Here is a 19,602-nt window from a genome sequence, read left to right on the forward strand (position 1 = left end):
GCTTCCCATGAAAGATCTGGAAGTTACAAAACCAAGGGAAATCATAGAATAACTTTTGAGAGCACATTAAGCAAGATTCAACAGATTTTTTTTTTTAAGGCAGCTGTGACATAGTGTCACCTGAATCATTTTTACTCTTGGTGATTTTACTGCAGAAGTGTTTAAATGCTGGGGCCCCAATGAAAGTGTGTAACACAAACCCTCTAGGAGAAATCACTTGCCATTTGGAGACCAGGAGTGCGGATAGCTGACAGCCTCTGGCTGCAGTGCCTTGGCTGTCTACAGGGTCAACCTCATCTTTCCTGCACAGGCCTGGTTCTTCCAGGCAGCCCCCAGCCAGTGGCTGAGCCTAGAGGAAGCTGTTAGGGCCTAGCTAGTTCTGGAACATGAGCTCTTTGCTGCAGAACCCCTGGTTAAGTTGGTTGAGAGTCTGTTAGGTCTGCATAGGGCACATCTGCATTATGATCTAGGCTCTCCTTGCCCAATCCTGCTTCCTTCTCCTTTGATCTTTCACAAAGAAACTTCTTCCTTTCCTAACTTGTTCATGTCCACTGTCTGGAGAACCCAATAGACCCAAATGATCTCACAGCAGTGGAGGAACATAGACAGTATGGATCTCATTCCGAGGACTACAGTACCCAAACACACACCCCATCCCCTGCACCAGGCCCTGCTAAAAAATAAATTAGGATTCTGTCAGAGGAAAACTGACCATCTCATTTCAATTACTCAGCTGGGGACACGGATGGAAAAAATTAAGTGTGGGGAAAAAAACAAACACAAGTATTCTGAAATTCCACTTTAGCTTCTCCAACTATGTCTAGGAACCAACATGAGGAACGTATTTTAATATTCCTTTTGTGTTTTGCAGTGAACTGATTAGAGCCGAGACAGCATAGATACAATGAGAGAACACTATTTCAATTTCTGCCACTTGAATCACAATTCCATGTTGAGCGGCACGGCTGTTGATAAGATGCTGCTCCTTGTTCCACAGACTGAGAAGGAAGAGGACACTAATTGCATTCTCTTCGTTGCAGGAGAGTTTGGAGAAGTGTACAAGGGACGCTTGAAACTGCCAGGCAAGAGGGAAATCTATGTGGCCATCAAGACCCTGAAGGCTGGGTACTCGGAGAAGCAGCGTCGAGACTTCCTGAGCGAGGCGAGCATCATGGGCCAGTTTGACCATCCCAATATCATTCGCCTGGAGGGTGTTGTCACCAAGAGTCGGCCTGTCATGATCATCACTGAGTTCATGGAGAATGGTGCTTTGGATTCTTTCCTCAGGGTAAGAGCGACTCAGGGACAACTCAGGGAGATCTAAGCCTGGGGAGAAGCAACCTATGAGGATTAGCCACCATTCAGGAACCACCTGGATCAATGTGGGTGCATGTTGGAGTTATCAGCAAGGTTAGCAGTGATTTGTTGCTAAAAAGGAGAGAACAAAGGCTGGGCATGGTGGCGCACACCTATAATTCCAGCAGCTCGGGAGGCTGAGGCAGGAGGATCACGAGTTCAACGCCAGACTCAGCAAAAGCAAGGCACTCAGCAAATCAGTGAGACCCTTTCTCTAAATAAAATACAAAATAGGGCTGAGGATGCAGCTCCATGGTCAAGTGCCCCTGAGTTCAGTCCTGGGTACCAAAAAACAAAAAGGAGAGACAAACACAGGGCCTTTGGACTCCTCAGAGGGAGGATGTCATGGAGGAGGAAGGGCCTCAGTAAATACCTGTTGGATGAATAAACTGAATGGATCCAACAGAGGCCATTGGCATTTGTGTGAATCACAGAGATGAAGAGCCCCTTGGTGGCCCCATATCCCTGTGTGATTCATACAGATGCCTTTCGCCAGCGCCACTGCCCTCCCAGCCTGCTCTCTTCCTAGACAGTTACAGATAAAATGGGATATCCTTTTTGAGGCTGAGGCTACTGTCCTCCAGGGAGACACTTCTGGGCAGGGAAGGGGAAGACGCTGTCACATGCATCCAGATGTCTTTTCTGGCGTTGATGGAGACTTTCAACACCCAACCAACCTGCAGCGGAGGTGGAAGGCCCCTGAATGCCTTTTGGTTGGGAGACCTGTTAAAGATTACTGTCAGAATATGCCCCAGAGAGGCCAGGCCCATTTCTTTAGGAGCCACACAAAGGAGGAGTGAGTGGGGAGGCCCCCGGTGCTGGTGTCCAGGGAATGGAAACTGACTGAGCCTGCACTGGGGAGCAGGATCTGCCTCAGACCAAGAGGTTCAGTGGGATGGCTGGGGAGACTGAGAGCAGGAGGCCCAGAGGGAGGTACCATCAAAGAAAGGGTGAAGCCTTCTGGGCCAGGACTTCAGGGTGATACCCAAGAGCCGGCTACACACATCACCAAAGCCATCAAGCAATAGCTGTGGCTGCCGATCAAAGGACCGTTCATTTATAGTCAAGTCGTTGAATCAACGATTGGGTGATTGCTCCAACCTGGCCTCACACTGGAGGCTGAACCAATGGAGAAGAAACAAGCATGTTCTAACGCTGTGTAACAAATCACCCCAGACTTCAGCAGCTTAGCACACCAAAGATTTATTTTGCTCATGAACCTGAAATTGGAGCAGAGTTTGTAGGGAGGTACGTGTACATTTCGGGTCCATGCAAATCCATCTGGAGCACCTTCAGGGCTAAGGCTTGGAATTGTTGGAAGATTCACCCACTCATGTATCTGGCAGCTAATTGATGTCAGCTGTCTGTTCTGAGTGGCCGGCTTCAGCTTACTTAGGGCAAGCTGGGTCCCAAGATCCAGTATCCCAAGAAGAGAAAATGAAAGCTGTATTCTCACCTTTGTAACCTAGCCTTGGAAGTCACAGAATGTCACTTTTACTACAGTGACAAGCCTGCCAAGATCCAAGGGGGGGGGGAATGTTCCCGTGTTTTGAAAGCAGGACAGCAACCCTGTATCTTGTTACATTTAAGAGATGGAAGATCTTGTTATGTCCACATCACAAAATGCAATCTGCCCCAGGAAGATCCTTTTCCCTGAGGACCAGAGGGCCCACAGCTTCCAGCTATCACCTACCTGTGTCCTGTTTTTTGTTGCCACAGTGGAGCACAGAGCTGTCATAGAGAAGGACTTAAATCTCCTATATGTACATGATATCTCATTCGCTGCCTTTGTGGCCACATCAGAGCAAGATATGGTCTGTGCTTTCCTAGGGACATTCATTTTGATGGGAGATCTCATGAAGACAATCAAATAAACACGAATAACAGAAGGCCATGTTAGAAGAAAAAGTATTTTCTGGACCAGCCTCAAGACCCTTTCAGGAGTCATTTGTTTCCTACCAGTCACAGGACTGTACTCCAGAGAAAGTCACCCAGGATTGGGGGACTGTGACCAGACTCCTTCCCCAGGATATACGAGGGACAGGGAGATTCATCTCAGAAACCGGTGACAATAAAAACTCCAGACCGCTGCTCCTCCCAGGGCCTGTTTCCATCTGGGTCCCTGGACACAGAGGCATGTTGGACACTACTGTTTTTCATCATGCTGAGGCCCAGTGTGCAGAGGGAGAAAACCCAGGAGCAAGAAAGAAGGCCAGGAAAACAGAGGAGAGGGCACTGCAAGAAGGGGCGGTGAGAGCAGGCGGTGCCAGGAGCAGAGAGGCGATGAAGCGTGTCTCACTCGTGCACCGCATGGAGGCAGGTAATCTATAAATCTAATTTCAGCCTTACTACCGAACCCTGGAGCATAGCAACATTAATTGATGTATCTGCTGCTTGATAAAATTGAAAAAATAGGTCATCAGTTCAGTTCTACAGGGTCCATCTTCTGGGAAGGAGGATAATTTTAGGATCACCACACAGAGAAGAAAGGAAAAGGGTTAGGCCTCCATTCACGCAACCGTTTCCTCCAACTCCTGGACATGGCAGCTTTGGAGAGGGGCCATGGGTCTAGCCCTGGGTCAGGGCCACAGGGATCCTGTCAGCACACCAAACATGGCATTTCACCATCCACTCTGTTCCTCCCTTGTTGTAGGACCTAGAGATCCTCACATTCTAGAAGGTTTGGAAACACTCTTATTTTTCGAGCACACACTCATTAGGTGTTTCTTTATTATCAACAGCTTTGGTTCATGACTGAACCAAGGAGTGTAGATCATTTTACACATTCCTAATTAAACATTTCCTCCTTGGCACTAAGATGTAAAGGATTCAATATGGCGGCTCTTCCCTTGTCTAGGAACAATTCCTGAAGCCAGACAATGTCTTGTGCCTTAGCTAAGAAGGTCAACATGCTCCATGATGCCTTCTTGCCTAAAGCAGGATCCTGTCCTTGCTGCTGGTTCATTCACAGATGGCCATAACTGGAAGACTCTGAGAATTCACTGAGTAATGGCAAACAGGGCTACTTCTCAGCAGGCAAGCTCTTCGTGGGCTGAAGTTGGAAGATAGCAGCCCAGATGCCTTGGCTTCTTCTGTGAGTCACCCTGTGGCCCTACAGCAAGTCTGTTAACTCAATTTTTCAATCTATAAACTAAAGGCATTGAGCTGGAAGAGCTTGAAAGTTCTCTTTCAGTTAAAAAAAAATCTATGATTCATTCTCTTCAAACAAATCAAATAAGGGTTTCATTTCCTGAAGTGGATTTGTCAATGAAAGTTGAAATACCTAAATCCTTCCTGTCTAATATAAGGGCCAGCAAGTGGCTTCAGTGCTTTTTCAGAAAAGCAATTTCAGCAGAAAGCACTTCATGAAGGGAAGAAATTTTAAATCACTCCGCCTAGGTCTGTATTTCTTCTCTGCACCATTTCTACCATATGCTCAGCACGGAGACGGGATCTTTCCCAAAGTCTCTAAGAAATCTGTTTGTTGGTGGGTGTCTTGTTTTGTTTTGGGGTCTTGCTTGTTTTGTATGCTGCTATTCAAATCTCTGGAAGTTATACCAATACACTGAGCATGAGACAGTTGAACATGTCAGAAAATCTTAATATGTTTATATCTTTAGGTTTCACCAAGATATGAATTCAACAGACAGAACCCTGCCTGTGATGATATGTGGTTCCCCTGCAGACCATAAGGAAAATGGGTTGCACACGCCCAAGTCTGCATAGTCCATGTGGATGAGGCACTGAACAGGAGTGAAAGGACAGAGTAGCATCATTAATCAGTTGTGGCCCTTCTCCCTGAGGAGCTTGTTCATGGCCTTCTTCTCCAGCTTTTGAGGGAGCCATTACCAGGTGATCAGAGATGGAATGTCAGTGGAGAAGCAATTTGCCATTCCAGATTTAGATTCCTGTTATAACTCAAAGCCACCCAGAGTGATTTAAGGCTGATCGCATATACTTTCTGGATCTCCTTTATCTTTTCTATCAAAACAATATAATATCGCCTGTCTTGCCTACTGCTCAGGACCCGTTTTAAGGCTCAAAACATATTCTATGGAGAGTGACTTGCCATTCACAAGGCAAGTAATGGAAGAGATCACTGTTTGTTGGGCAGATGGCAGGGGTATATTACAGATGTCTACCTGTTACCTGTTGAGCTCAAAATGCACTGGGACTGTTTTTTTGTTGTTGTTTTTGGTTTTGTTTTTTTATTTTTTTTTAAGGGCAGTGGCCCTAGGATATCTCATAGGCATGCCCTGGAAACCAGAGATCTGGCCCCAAGAGCCCTCAGTCTCTCTCACCATGCACGTTTGAGGACAGGGATGAGCTGATGTGGAGGACATCATGGCCTTTCTGACAGTAGCAGTGACCACTGCTGCCATCTTTAGTATTCACAGGTCACTGAGAGAAGACACTTAACGCTCATCAAAACCCTACAACAAATGCTCTCATTTCACACGTATGGAAATCACTGCTGTGGAGGTTGAGTAACTGGTCCAGGCTCACTCAGCCAGGGAACAGCAGAGCCTAGATCCCACCGGGGTCTTTCTAGCTCTCCAGCCCAGAGAGCTGAGGATGAACCCAGGAGCTGAGGATGCCCGATCTCAATTTTGAAACCAACGAGATAATAAAGCAGCTCTCGAAAACCTCCAGTGACCTGAAGCAGACACACAGACTCATGGCCACATGTGCTTCCAGCATTGCTCCTCTCAAAGTCGCCTACAGCCACCACCCGGGGCCCTCCTGCAAACATCAGCTTCCTTCAGAGAGGCATTCATTTTTTCAGCACATTGTTGTCTACACACACCAAGAGGAAATAACAAACTGCTTTGGAAAAATACAACCCGTGCGATTTGCAGCCGAGATACATTTTTGTATTCTACAGAAGTTGCGTGACAACTGTCGGAGGAGGCAGATCCCCAGGGACCCGCTTGGAGAAAACGCGTGGCGCTAGGGAAAGGCTGGCTAACTGCTTGAGGAGGTGTTGACTGAAGTTCATTAGCGAGAAGGAGGATTCGCCTCACTCGCTGCACATCCAGCTTTCACAGATGGGCACTGGGCGCTGGAAAGGCGTCAGAGTTTCCAGCAGCAGTTCTGCGCGTTTCCTTTGGAAGAAAATGTTACCGAGAAAGCATTCTGGGCAGGTTGGGAGGTAGTTGAGATTTAAGTTAGAAACAGCCTGGGGATGTGGGGTGCCAAACTCAATGTGTTTGGGGGTGCTCCCTCTGGCAGTGGTCTCAGGAAGGAAGAGTTTGCTTCACTCCTCCAATGAATCAGGGGCACAATCCCCCAGAAGATGGATGGTGGCTTGCAATCTCCCGGGAGAAAAAGTCTTCTATAGTTCATGCTATTGGTTTTTGGACTTCTTCATTATTGCGGTTTTCTCTAATAAACATGGTATTTTTTAAATAAGTCTTTTATGTTTTCTTTGTTTTTTGTTTTGTTTTGCTTAGAAAAATGCTTTAGGAGGAATACATGCGTAAATGATGTGTCCACACATGTTTAAATGACATCATGTTACTTGGGGGCCATGTGTAACATCAAGAGCTCTTCATACTGCTTACCCTTTCTGCATTTCATATGAGGACTGTGTGGCGGAAAGTGTGGCTGCCTTTCCCAGGGTCTGTGTTCAGCAGTAACTGACCAGACCCTTGGTGTCCTGCCTCTTCCTACCTCTCCTCTAACCAGAGGATCCCTGTGCCCTGGGTTGTACTATTATTATAGAGCACAACCCATGGCCCTTTGGGGAGCAGCTAAGGTTGGACTAGATGGGAAAAGGTGCTCTTGGCAACATGACCCAAGATCCACTGATCTAACCAGTGAGTGCAGAGCTAAGACCTCCCAGCAGGAGGAAGTCACAGGTACCTTAGTTGAGGAGTCTGTCTACTCAGGGAAGAGGGCTTCTGAGCAAGAAACTGTGAGCCTATCAGTGACCAGAGAGAGGGCATCACTGCAGGCTGGCAGGAGCAGGAACAGCAGCATCTCCCATAAGCTAGCAGAGTCCCAAGTGCCAGACCCTGTGCATGAGCTTCTGTCCCTGGTCCCTGTAAGGTAGGTATGGTTATCCTAACATAAAGACTGGAGCTACCTCTAAGGCACCAAGTGCCTTACACATTTAATTTTGAAAACAGAAAGAGGTGTACGAGAAATTCACACAACTTAATTCTGTTGAGTTTTGTTTTCCTTCTCTGTTAAAGCTTTCATCACTGATAATACTGTGGTGACCACAAGAGGTGGGGCTTCTTGTCCTCAGTGAGCTTACAGTCATGACAAGAAAGTCAAGCTTACAGACAGACAGGCGGACACAGAACATACACAAGATTAAAACTTGTGACTTGTGCTAAAAAGATTAATAAGGACACGCACTGAAAGGTAGTTTTCAGGGGAAGTCCTGGTGGTGTTGAGGGGAGGAATAGTTATAAAGATGTCCTCTTTGAAGAAGAGACATTTAATAACAACCAGAAGGAGATGTAGTTACGGATTGTGGGGCAAAAACCGAGGAATTGCCAGGCACCGTGGAGCATACCTATAATCCCAGTGCTTAGGAGACCAAGGCAGGAGGATATCAAGTTTAAAGCCAGCCTCAGCAAAAGTGAGGCACCAAGCAACTCAGTGAGACCCTGTCTCTAAATAAAATACAAAATGGACTGGGGATGTGGCTCAGTGGTCGAGTGCCCCTGAGTTCAATCCCAAGTACCCCACCCCTCCAATTAAGAAAACAGGGCCCTAAGGCAGGAAGAACTTGGCTGGGGAGCACTGGGGCTGCCAGTCACAATGGCTTTACTTAGCACGGGAGTGAAGGGTCCAGTGGGCTGAGGAAGGTAGAAACTGGTCCCACAGGTCTTATGGACAAACCACTAAGCAGTTTGGAGATTTTCCTTAATGCAATGGGAGGCTATTACAGAGTTTAAGCCAGGGAGTGACATGGCCTGATTTATGTCTTTAAAAGATGGTTCTGGCTGCCGTGGAGAGAATGGATTGTAGCGGGGGCAGGTGCGGGAGGCTGTTCCAGGTGATGGATGACCATGACTTGGTTGGCATGGTGGCCGTGGAGAGGGAGAGGAGTGGATAGGTTTGAGATGTAATTTGGAGATGAAATCGACAGGGCTTGGCAAGAAGAGAGCTGAGGTTCAAGGAAAGGATGAGGGTGGGGGGTGGAGAGGGAAGGGCAGCCGTGAGCTGCATGCCCGGCAAGCAGCAGGCCACAGCACCTTGGCTTCTGATTAGCCACTGAAGTCTGTCTTGATCTGGATGCCCTTTGTGTCTTACCACAGCAAAACGATGGGCAATTCACGGTGATACAGCTTGTGGGCATGCTCAGGGGCATTGCTGCTGGCATGAAGTACCTGTCCGAGATGAATTACGTGCACCGGGACCTGGCGGCTAGGAACATTCTGGTCAACAGTAACCTGGTGTGCAAGGTGTCCGACTTTGGCCTCTCCCGCTACCTCCAGGATGACACCTCAGACCCCACCTACACCAGCTCCTTGGTGAGTCCTTCTTGATATTCTCAGGGAAAGCATGGCAGGACTCAAAGGTGGCTGGGGACGACCTGTGGCAGGGTGTCTGGGAAGAAATGGTCACCTGAGCTGATCTCTTCAAGGAGGGATCCAGAGACTGGGAGGATCATCTAACTCTGGGGAAATAATAGCAGCCAGTTGTCCATAGGAACAGATGACTTTGGAGAATCCATACAGGTGGACAAGGTACCAGAGACATTTGTCACCAGGAAACTGGCTCCAGGCATGGTTGAGGGTTTCAGTCCCCAGATGGGTCGGACTCTGGGTCTCCTTCTCTCTTTCCTCTACATGGCTTCCAGATATCTGTAAGCACCAGGCACACGATGAGTACTCCTAAATTGGTATTTCCTGCTGAGCCTCCCCCTCCACATCCTGAGCAGCAATAATCATCTAAATCCAACTGCCTCATCCACACAATTTCATTTAGAATTTTAACAAGTCCAAAATAGACCTCTGGAGCTACTTACCAACAGAGCCTCCCTGGTAGTTGTCACCATTTCACTGGGAATCGTCCTTGATTCCCCCCCCCCACCTCCGCCCCGGGCCTTGCCGTCCCATCCAATCCCTCAGCAACTCCATAGGTTCTTATAGAATCTATGCCTTTCTTCCTCTCTACTGCCACCACCCTGTCACAAACTGCCATTCTCTTTTGTCTTGGATTGTTACAGTGACTTCCCAACATGCATCCCTGATTTTCTCTTGTCTTCTTATATCCATTTCCAACAGCATCCAACGTGATTGGCTTCCCCTCCTCCCTGCCCACCTATCTATCTCTTCTTTAAAATTGCAAATGTGTATTATAAAATATTAAAAGATACAGGGAGGTAAATGCAAAAGAATAACTGATAAATTATGATTCCCCCCAGGCAGGTCTATCAACTTTTTCCTAAAGGCTACATGGTAAATATTTTAGGCTTTGCTGGCCAAGAGGTAAAATAGAGGACGTTGCATAAATAATTATATAACCCTTTACAATGTAACCCTTTTAAAAGTTATAAACATCATTCTGAGCTCAAAGGCTATAAAAATGTGATCAGCCAGGCTGATGGTCAGGCCAAAGTTCATTAATCCCTGATGAACTCGGTTTTCAACAGCTAGATGTGTGTCCTTTCACATTCTTCTCTTTGTTCGACAACTTGAAAGCATTTATACTTTAAAATTGGGATCATACTATGCCTATTTCCCTGAATTCTTATGTGTCTCTTGGGCATTCTTGCTGCCCCATTGATTTTCACAAACTTTGTAAATATTCACCTCTCCCGTGAAGAAATGTGTCTGTCTTCTTGCACCCTTACCAATGCATCCAATAATATCAATGCATCCAAAAATATCTTTTTTCCTTTACATCTTCTTACAGCTTGTCATTTGTCCTGAAAGTTTTCTTCACTCACAGGTGATAAAATATTTTTTAAAGTTTTCTGTACTATTTTATTGGGGAGCTATTCTACATTTAAATACTTGGTACAACCAAAATTTACTTATTTTTCCCAATGCTTTATTTTTAAACTATCGAGCATATAGAGAACTTGAAAGAATTTGACAGAAAATAGCCAGAAATTCCCCCACATAGATTCTAGAATTAATACCTTCTATACTTGCTTAATCTTATGACTTCTATCTATACCTCTGTATATCCATTACTCCATTTTCTTTTGTTGACTCATTTCCAAGTAAACTACAGATATCATATATATCACCCCTAAACATAATATCATGCATGTCTTTACCTGAAGTTAAATCTTTGTTTACAATAATTTTTTTGGAATTTTTTTGCATATAACAAATGCACATGAGTTAAGAGTGCATTTAGAGTTTTAACAAATACACACAACTGCACACAACCCAAACTCCCAGCAAGATAGGAAACATGGCCATTACCTTAGGAAGTTCCCGCATGTCCCTCCGCAATCGATTCTCATGCCCACACACACACACACACACACACACACACACACACACACACACACACCAAGAGGCAACTACTGTTCCAATATTTTTCAACCCTAGATTTGTTTTAGGAACTCATATACTAAAACTTTGAATAAGTAGGAAGCATACTGGATATATTCTTCTGTGTGTGGTTGATTTTACTTGGCATTATGTTTTAAAGAATCACTCAAGCAGGAATTTATTCCTACTTATTGCTGAATTTATTGTTTATTTATCCACTCTCTTATTGACAGGTACCAGGGGTATTCTGGAATTTATTTTTGAATGTATTGGGAAATGTATTCTCACACTGTTTTGAACTTTTGTTCAAAACAGAAAAATAATATTTTCTGAGTAAACAAATTGTGCTTCTAAAAATGTAAATAATATATTCACATGACATGTAGTTTTTTGAACATCTATTTTGTGCCAGCACTGGGCTACAACTATGCCAGCACCACTTATTAAAAATATTATTCATTTCTTGACACTTTTTTGTTAGTACATTATTATTATTATTCATTTTTTATTGAATCACATGCCATCCATGACATTAAGATCTTTATATGAACTACATTTGATTCTCAATTCTACTCTATTGATTTTTTTATTCTTGTGCTCAGTCATATATTGTTCTGGTTATAATAACAATTAGCAGAAGTTTTACTTTCTACATTATTCTCATTATAATAATTTTAGGAAAAACCTTACTGTTTGGGCAAAGCAAGTGATACCTCATTACTTTTTATTTTTTTCTTAAGTCCTTGGCTCTTCTTAACTATCTTTTCTTTCAACTGCATTTCAAAATCACCTTGTCTAGTTCTAAAATGTGCATATATACATAGATGCTCACATTTGTATTTTGAATGAATTCTATTTTGCCTTTGAAAGGACTTACATTTTAATGATCCTGAATCATCTAAGTAATGATCTGAGCCAAATATACAATTTACATGAAACTTACATTAAAATTTCATAGATAAAAGTTTTTCCATGTAATTTTCCTGTGTACATTATTTATATCATTTATTGTGGTTTTGTACTTCTTCTAGATGATAAAGTTTATTTACCCTAGACCTAAGAGTTCACAATCCTGTGGTCCCTCACCTTACCATATTTATTATGCCATTTCTTCAAGTTTTGCCTTTTGTTCAAAACAGAAAAAATATATTTTCTGACTAAACAAATTGTTCTTCTAGTAATGCAAATAATATATTCACATAACATGTAGTTTTTTGAACATCTACTTTGTGCCGGTATTGGGCTACAAGCTGGAGACATAATCATGAGCAGAGAGAGATATCAAGGGTTGGGGCTGTGACTCAGTGGTAGAGCACTTGCCTAGCATGTGTGAGGTACTGGGTTCTGTTCTCAGCACCACATGGAAATAAATGAATAAAATAAAGGTCCATCAACAGCTAAAAGTATATGTAAAAAATATTTTTTAAAAAAGAAAAAAGAGACATCATTACTTTTCTCACTTGCTTCATCATGACCAAAATACCTGACAGGAAAAACTTAGAGGAAGACAAGTTTATTCTGGTTCATGATTTCAGAAGTTAAGTCCATGCTCAATGGACTCCATTGCTCTGGGCCCAAGGTGGGGCAGAACATCATGGCAGAAGGGCATGTCAGATGAAACCAGCTCAGTTCATGACAGCCAGGAAGCAAAAAGAGAGCTGTGCTCGCCAAGGACAAAATATATACTCTAAAGGCATACCCTCAGCGACCTACTTCCTTTCTCTACCTGCCTATAGTCACTACCCAGGACAGTACTCCTTTCAATTATTAATCCATCAAATGGATTAATCCACTAACTAGGTCACAGTTCTCATCATCTAATCATATCACCTCTGAACATTCCTGCATTATTTCACACATGAGCTTTCAGGAGATACCCTATTTCCAATCCATAACATCCCGTTTAGTGAGGGCGGGGGTCATTAATCAGACACATACTCAATACGTACACAATTTCCCAGCTGGAAAGAGGAACATGATGTTTTGGGAGATCATGAATAAAATAAGAAAATGTCCTACCTATGTCTAGCAGTATTAAGGAGGACTTTCACCCAGCAGAGACATGAAGAGTAGGTCACTGTCTTAGCGTAGGTTGCATAACAAAATGCCATAGACTGGGTATCTTATATAGCAGACATTTATTCCCATAGTTCTGAAGACTAGAAATCCAAGATCAGGGAGACAGCGTGGATGAGTTCTTGGTGTAGACCTCTTCCTGACACTGTCCTCACTTGGCCTTCCTTGGTATGAGAGAGACAGACAGACAGACAGAGACAGAGAGAGGGAGAGAGAAAGTGATTGTACCTCTTCCTTTGTTTGTGTAAGGGTGTTGATCCCACCATGAGGCTCACCTTCATGACCTAACCTAACCATGACTACTCCCAAAGGCCCATCTCTACAGACTATCCCACTGGAGGTAGGGGCTTCAATATATGAACATGGGGCACACTGACATTCAGTCTCTGGAATTTTACCCCCAGTGAATATGACAGGAGGCAGAGAAGCAGCACATACAAAAGCCATGTGACAAGAGAGAAAATGGACTAGAAATGAGAAGGTACCTCAGCAGCAGTTACCTCTTATAGTATCTCCAGATCCTTGTGAGGGAATTTACAGCCAATGGAAACCATTTGAGATGTGTGTGTGTGTATGTGTGTGTGTATGTGTGCGCGCGCACGTAAACATGGCCCAAAGGTCATAAATTTTCATCTTAAATAAACAACTTGGCTTCTTCTCTTGCCTTTTCCTTACTATCTCTTTCGTCCTCTTCTTTAAAATAAATATACAAAAAGACAAAAACTTTTCTTGGCTTTCTTCCTGTTTTTTTTTTTTTTTTTTTAACAAGAAAACCATTCAGCAAGTAGAACCAAGGTAGATGTCCTGAGCAAGGGAAGTGAGCCCTATGGAGGATCAGGACCTGTGTGTGAAGGGCTCCAACTCAGCAGGATGAAGAGATGAGCTGTATGCAGGGATATTAAGAAATGCATTGGTGATAGTGGGAGTGGTTGGGAGAGGGGATGTACATACGAAAAGCGTGAATGCTAGGATGAATTGTGTAGCGTGGAATTGGAATTGGAGGTATCAGTGTGAGCTTGTGGTTTTAAATATACCGAGGCAGAGAATAAATATAGGCTCGGAGAGCCTGCATCAATGACATCCATGTAGCAAGAGTCCATGCTGGCACTTAGATTTTTATTTCTGTAGACTTTACTGAAAGAAACCAGGACTCATTAGAGAAATGGCCCTTTCCAGGGCCTTGGCAGGAAAAGTAAGAGGAGCCTAGCACACCTTTTTGTATCACAAAGTGAGAAAGAACTCAAAGAATGATGGGGATATGTCAAAAAGCACAAGTACCAGCATGAAGGGTCTCCTAATGAATAAATCTGGGATCATTTGAGCCTTAGAATATATAATCATAGTAACAGATTGTAACTCATTGAGTAAAATGGCGCCTATTATGAATATGAATATCAATGAATAAATAAATGGAGGCAAGAGAAAGTTTTTCCCTCTAGTAGAAAGAATGATATTATTAGAAACTCACTGTTTGGCAAGCATCAAATTAATAGTTAATTCAAATAAAAAACATCAATGGATATTAATATTTGGAGAGAATATGGGAAGAGGAATAAGATTTTACATAGCTTCAAAATATTTATTTATTATGAATATTTATTTATTACAAAAAAAGGAAAAAATAACTTTACAGCAGAGATTTTGATAAATATCATCTGAATTAAGTACTTAAAGTTTATAACATCAGTAACCAAAGTCATCCTTGTGTAGCACCTACAAGATATAGACATAAGAACCTAGTGTTTGTGATACTCTGCTCAAAATATGTGACTGGGGTCTTGTTAGGAGGAATAGCAGACTAACTAAAATTAATGCACATTTTATTAAATGGTCTATGATCTTCAAAAATATCAAGGTCGTAAAAGGCAAGGAGACTGAAAAAAATGGGATTACAAGGTATGATAATTGGGATTCACAGGTGACACTTAGAACATTTCTGGGACAGTTGCTCTTTGGGGTAAACAGGGTATAAGCGGTCTTTATAGTCTCCCTGCAGCTTTTTCAGAGATATGAAACTGCTCCAAAGGGAACTTAAAAAAAAAAAAAAGTGACCCTGGATGCAGTGTGGAGGGTGGATGGGAAAGGCCAGAGGAGGAAGCAGGGGGGTGCCCTGGGAGACCACGGGGCCACAGGAGTGGGATGAAGGAAATAAAGCACAGAGGGTGCATGGGGTCCCATAGGAGGACCTGACAGTGCATGGCGTTAGAGGAGATGGTGACAGAGGTCCAAGGACAATGCTGGGTATCCAGCCTGTTTCTGGGATGGGTGATGGATGTCCCACTTTTCTGAGAGTGAGCATGCTGGACGGGAGCTGTAGAAGGGTTGTGAGTAGAGTGTGAATTTGGTTTAGAACAGCTGAAAGTTTGTTTCCCAAATTGTGATGGGTATCAGGTTTGCCTGGGAAGCTAATAAGGAGCACAGAGGCACCCACTTATGGAAGTAGAATGGGGTCTGAGCCTTTGCATTGTCACTGAGATTTTTCCAGGTGATTCTAATACCTACATATTTTTGAGAGGCCCTTATTTGGAACCTTTTGTTTTTTAAGTGTTTGTGGAATATCTAAGTAGAGCTGCTGGGTAGGCAAATGAATACATACATGGGTCTAGAGCATGGAGGAGAAGTCCAAATGGAGACAGATCTTTGGGAGTCATTGGCATAAAGACAGGAATAAAAACAGTGGGTGTAAATGTACTTCACCTGGGAGAGAGTAGGATGGGAAAAACCATTGCCCTGAGCATGAAGGAGCCTAGCATTTGCAATACAGATGCACATAAGGTAGGAATGGGGCTCCCCCATCGTCCTGTCCCCCAGAGAGGCAACTGCTATAAGTCCAACCTTCACACTTTGCAAACAAGGAGCCCAGATGGGTCAAATGAGCTATGCAAGCCACATAGCTTTGACCCTCAGTCTAGGTCTCCAGACTCTGAGGCCAGCACTCAGCGCTCCAAGGCGCTGGGTGTTCAATACCCCTGCTCAACTTAGGTCCCTTGTGATGTTCCCAGGAAGCCTGTTTCTCTGTTTCATTTCCATCCCTTGTCCTCCCAACAGCCAAGCCAATGATGGTCTTTAGAATCCAAGTCAGCTGTCCCCTGTACTCGCTGGCTCTGCTGCTCTCAGAGTGATACACACACACAGGCTAGGCCTATCACATCCCTCCCACCCACCAACAGGCAGAGATGGGCTTTAATTTATTAATTAAAATTTAGTAGCTTTAATTTATCTTTAGATTTTCGGTTTTCCATTTCTTTGCACATTTTTTCCCCATGATTACTCCAAATTTATACAACATGGTGTATTAAGTACACACATATGCCACCTTCATTTTTCATAGCCTACTTAGGGTTTGCATTGTACCGCTTCACATAAAATGAAGAAGCCATATAACCAAATTAAATAGGTTCATTTACCATCCCCACCTCTATTTGTTACATTTATACACATTAAAAATCCCAAAGATGGTACTAAAGTTTTTGCTTTACACAGCTGTATGCATTTTCAAGAAATTAAAAGGAAGATGTTTTATGTTAACTCAATATAGTTACCATTTCCTTTGCTCTTTAATCATCCCTGAAGGTGCAAGTGGCCCTTTGGTATCCATCCCTTTAGTTTGAAGAACTGCCTTGAACATGTCCAGGTCTTCATGCAATAAGTTCTCCTAGTTTTCCTTTTTCAGAGAAATGTTTATATTTTGCATTCATTCTTGAAATATAATTTTGCTGCATATATAATTCCAGATTCACAGGATCTCTCATCCCCTTTAGCACTTTAAAAGTGTAGTTTTATTGTCTTCTGGCAGCCGTGTGTGTGTGTGTGTGTGTGTGTGTGTGTGTGTGTGTGTGTGTGTGTTTGCTTGTTTGCTTATTTGTTTTTTGGGTACTGGGGATTGAACCCAGGGGCACTTAACCATTGAGCCACATCCCCAGCCCTTTTTACATTTTATTTAGAGTCAGGGTCTTGCTAAGTTTCTTAGGCCCTCCCTAAGTTGCTGAGGCAGGTTTTGAATTCTTGATTCTCCTGCCTCAGCCTCTTGAACTTCTGGGATTACAGGCGTGTGTCATGGTTTCTAATGGGAAGCCACATAGTTATTTGAACCATTATTCATATGAATGTGTATACATATATACAGAGAGAGAGAGAGAGAGAGAGAGAGAATGTGCCATATTTCTCTGGCTGCATCCAAAATTTTTCTTTTGGTATACTTGGGGAATACTTTTTTCACCCCAAATTTTCCTGTTCTCTAAACTTTTTGAGTCCGTGAATTTATATCTCTCACTCTGTTTGGAGAAGTTTTGGGCTATATTTCTTCAGATGTTATTTTCTGTCCCATTTCCCTCTCCTCAGGGCTAGGATCACGTGGCGTCAGAGCTTCTGGAATGTTCCCACCGGTTCCTGAATCTGCTCATTCTTTTTCCTGACTTTTTTTGTTCTCTTCCTCAGATCTGTCTTCAAGGTCATTGATTCTTTCATGTGTCTTCTCCAATATGCCATTGAGTCCCTTCAGGGACTTCCTTCTGATCATGTGTTTTTCAGTTCTACAGTTTCTAATTAATTCTTTTACATACTTTCTAATTCTCAGTTGAGGTGTTTTATCTTCTTATTCATCCTAAGCATATTTTTCTTTACCTCATTGAGTATAGCTATAATAGCTGCTTTAAAGTCTTTGCCTGATAATTTTAACATCTGAATCACCTTGGGATTTGCATCTTTTGATTGTCTTTTCCCATAAAAAACTAGTCACATTTCCCTGGTTCTGGGTATACCTATTAGTTTTGAATTAGGTACATCATGACTGCTATAATGTGGAGATTCTGGATTCTGTTACATTGATCCAAAGAGTGTTGATATGTTTGATTTAGCAGGAAATTAACTTGGTCATGTCTGCAAACTGTCATATCTGCAGTGGGCGACAGCTCAGATCTTTCATACAGGTTTTCAATTAGTTTTCATACAGGCATGGTTCTGGGGTCAGCTAGAGAATTGGGCCCCCTGCTCCCCAGCAGCCCTGGTGGCCAGTACTCTGGACTCCTTCCCTTGGTTCTTCTAGCCCAAAAGTTGGTGGGTTTTTTTTCTGTTGGAGTTTTGACACTGAGCAGATTACCGTGGCCACAGCTGCCCATAATCCAAACCTACAAAAGGTAAAGTCTTGTGCTGTTCAGTTTCCAGAAACTCCGTAGTCTTTCCTTTTCTCTTCTTGGATTTGTTATTCTTTTTCTGGAGAGTCTGTGCGTTGGAAGCATACTCCTCTGCACCAACAGTGGAACCTTCAATTTATAATCCTTCATCATCATCACTTCTGTAAGACAGTCCTTAAGACCCGTCTCCTCCACCTAATTTCCCTGTTCCATACAGTTCTTTCCAGATCTTTTAAACGTCACCATCTTGTAATACATCTGGTTTTACTTTATAAGTGAAGACTCATTAATAGTTATTAAGGCTTTCTAGTTTTTCCTACTAGGCCCTCATCCTTCAGCTCTCACCCTGAGATAATTCTCCGCCCCACATTTTCCCCAGGTGTTCCTTCTCTGTTTTAAATTGCTATTTGTAGCCCCGGGAGCATTTCTCTTCCCAACAGGCTCCTCCAATAATGAACAGATAAAACTTGTTCCTTTGTGCTTCCTTATGATTGCAATAAGCCCACTAACCTAGGGAAGAGCTCTGAAGTGCTCCTAATATCCCCACCGACCAAGAGGGACACAACAACGAGACGGGCTGGGCTCTGAACACCTGTATGATTTATACAACTTTCCTTTCAGCAGATAGATTTCTGAATACTGTCGTGTGTGTTCAAATAAACATCCCGGGCTTCCCATTATAGACCAGCTCTCTACACTTGACCTCCCGGGTCACATTCTTATTATTACTGGTCCTGTCTAACTTTACCAAAAAGGAAAAAGGCTCCCACATACTAGAAAAAGTGACACGTCCTTGATGAACTCTGCACTGGGGGCTCACATACATTCCCAACCTGATCTCCACCTATTATCCATTGACATCAGTAAGGAGAGATCCAACAGGATCCCGTAAATCTCTGATAGGGATTTTAGGCTGGCTAAATGGAAACCTCTACCCATCCAGTCCAGCTTTCTTTCTCCTTGAACAGGTAGGAAGAAGCCCCCAGGCTGTCTCAGACCTGTCCCTCCTGCTCCCTGCAGGCCTCCCTGGTTTATCCTGAATTGCATTAAGTCCTCCAGGCACCTCTGATCTCTTTCAGCCCCTTCCCCTTTGACCCCCTTGCTGCTGCTCTGTGTCAAGCTCCCCACTCCTCCTGCACCGACAGTCCCCCTACTCCTCCCATGCGGGCTGATGTTTTCTGCTCTGCCTAGTCCCCTTCTGTGAACCTCAAACAGAACTGTGGCTTTGGCATCTGCTCCTCTTGGCGGGAGGCAGAAGCTGACTTCAAGGCTGTTTTCCAGCTGTGCAGATCCTTCCTTGACCAGCACTTCCTCACACACGCCTTGCAGTTGCTGCCTCTTATTTCCCACATTGACTCCCTGTTCCCACTCGGGGACAGCTCACCCGTTCCTCCTCTTCAGACTCATTTCCTGCACTGCTCTGGGGCACCAGGCATGAAGACCTCATCCTCTCCATGAGACAAGGGTCAACTTTTCCCTCAGGGTCATCCCTGGGAGCACCAGACACCATGGCCCACTTCTCTGGTGAACTCTGCAGCATAGGCAGCCCCCTCACCCCACCACCACCC

General features: G+C 43.7%; 1 protein-coding gene across 1 annotated transcript in view; it reads left to right on the top strand.

Annotated features, from left to right (window-relative positions):
- Nucleotides 1–19,602, top strand: part of Ephb1 (EPH receptor B1) — a 420,387-nt gene that overhangs the window by 366,315 nt on the left and 34,470 nt on the right. The window contains exons 11-12 of the mRNA XM_040269826.2: nt 1,041–1,288; nt 8,631–8,846. Of these exons, the coding sequence (XP_040125760.1) occupies nt 1,041–1,288; nt 8,631–8,846 (464 nt within the window). The remainder of the gene's footprint in view (nt 1–1,040; nt 1,289–8,630; nt 8,847–19,602) is intronic.

This window comes from Ictidomys tridecemlineatus, chromosome 3 (assembly GCF_052094955.1).
Source record: "Ictidomys tridecemlineatus isolate mIctTri1 chromosome 3, mIctTri1.hap1, whole genome shotgun sequence".
NCBI lineage: Eukaryota > Metazoa > Chordata > Mammalia > Rodentia > Sciuridae > Ictidomys > Ictidomys tridecemlineatus.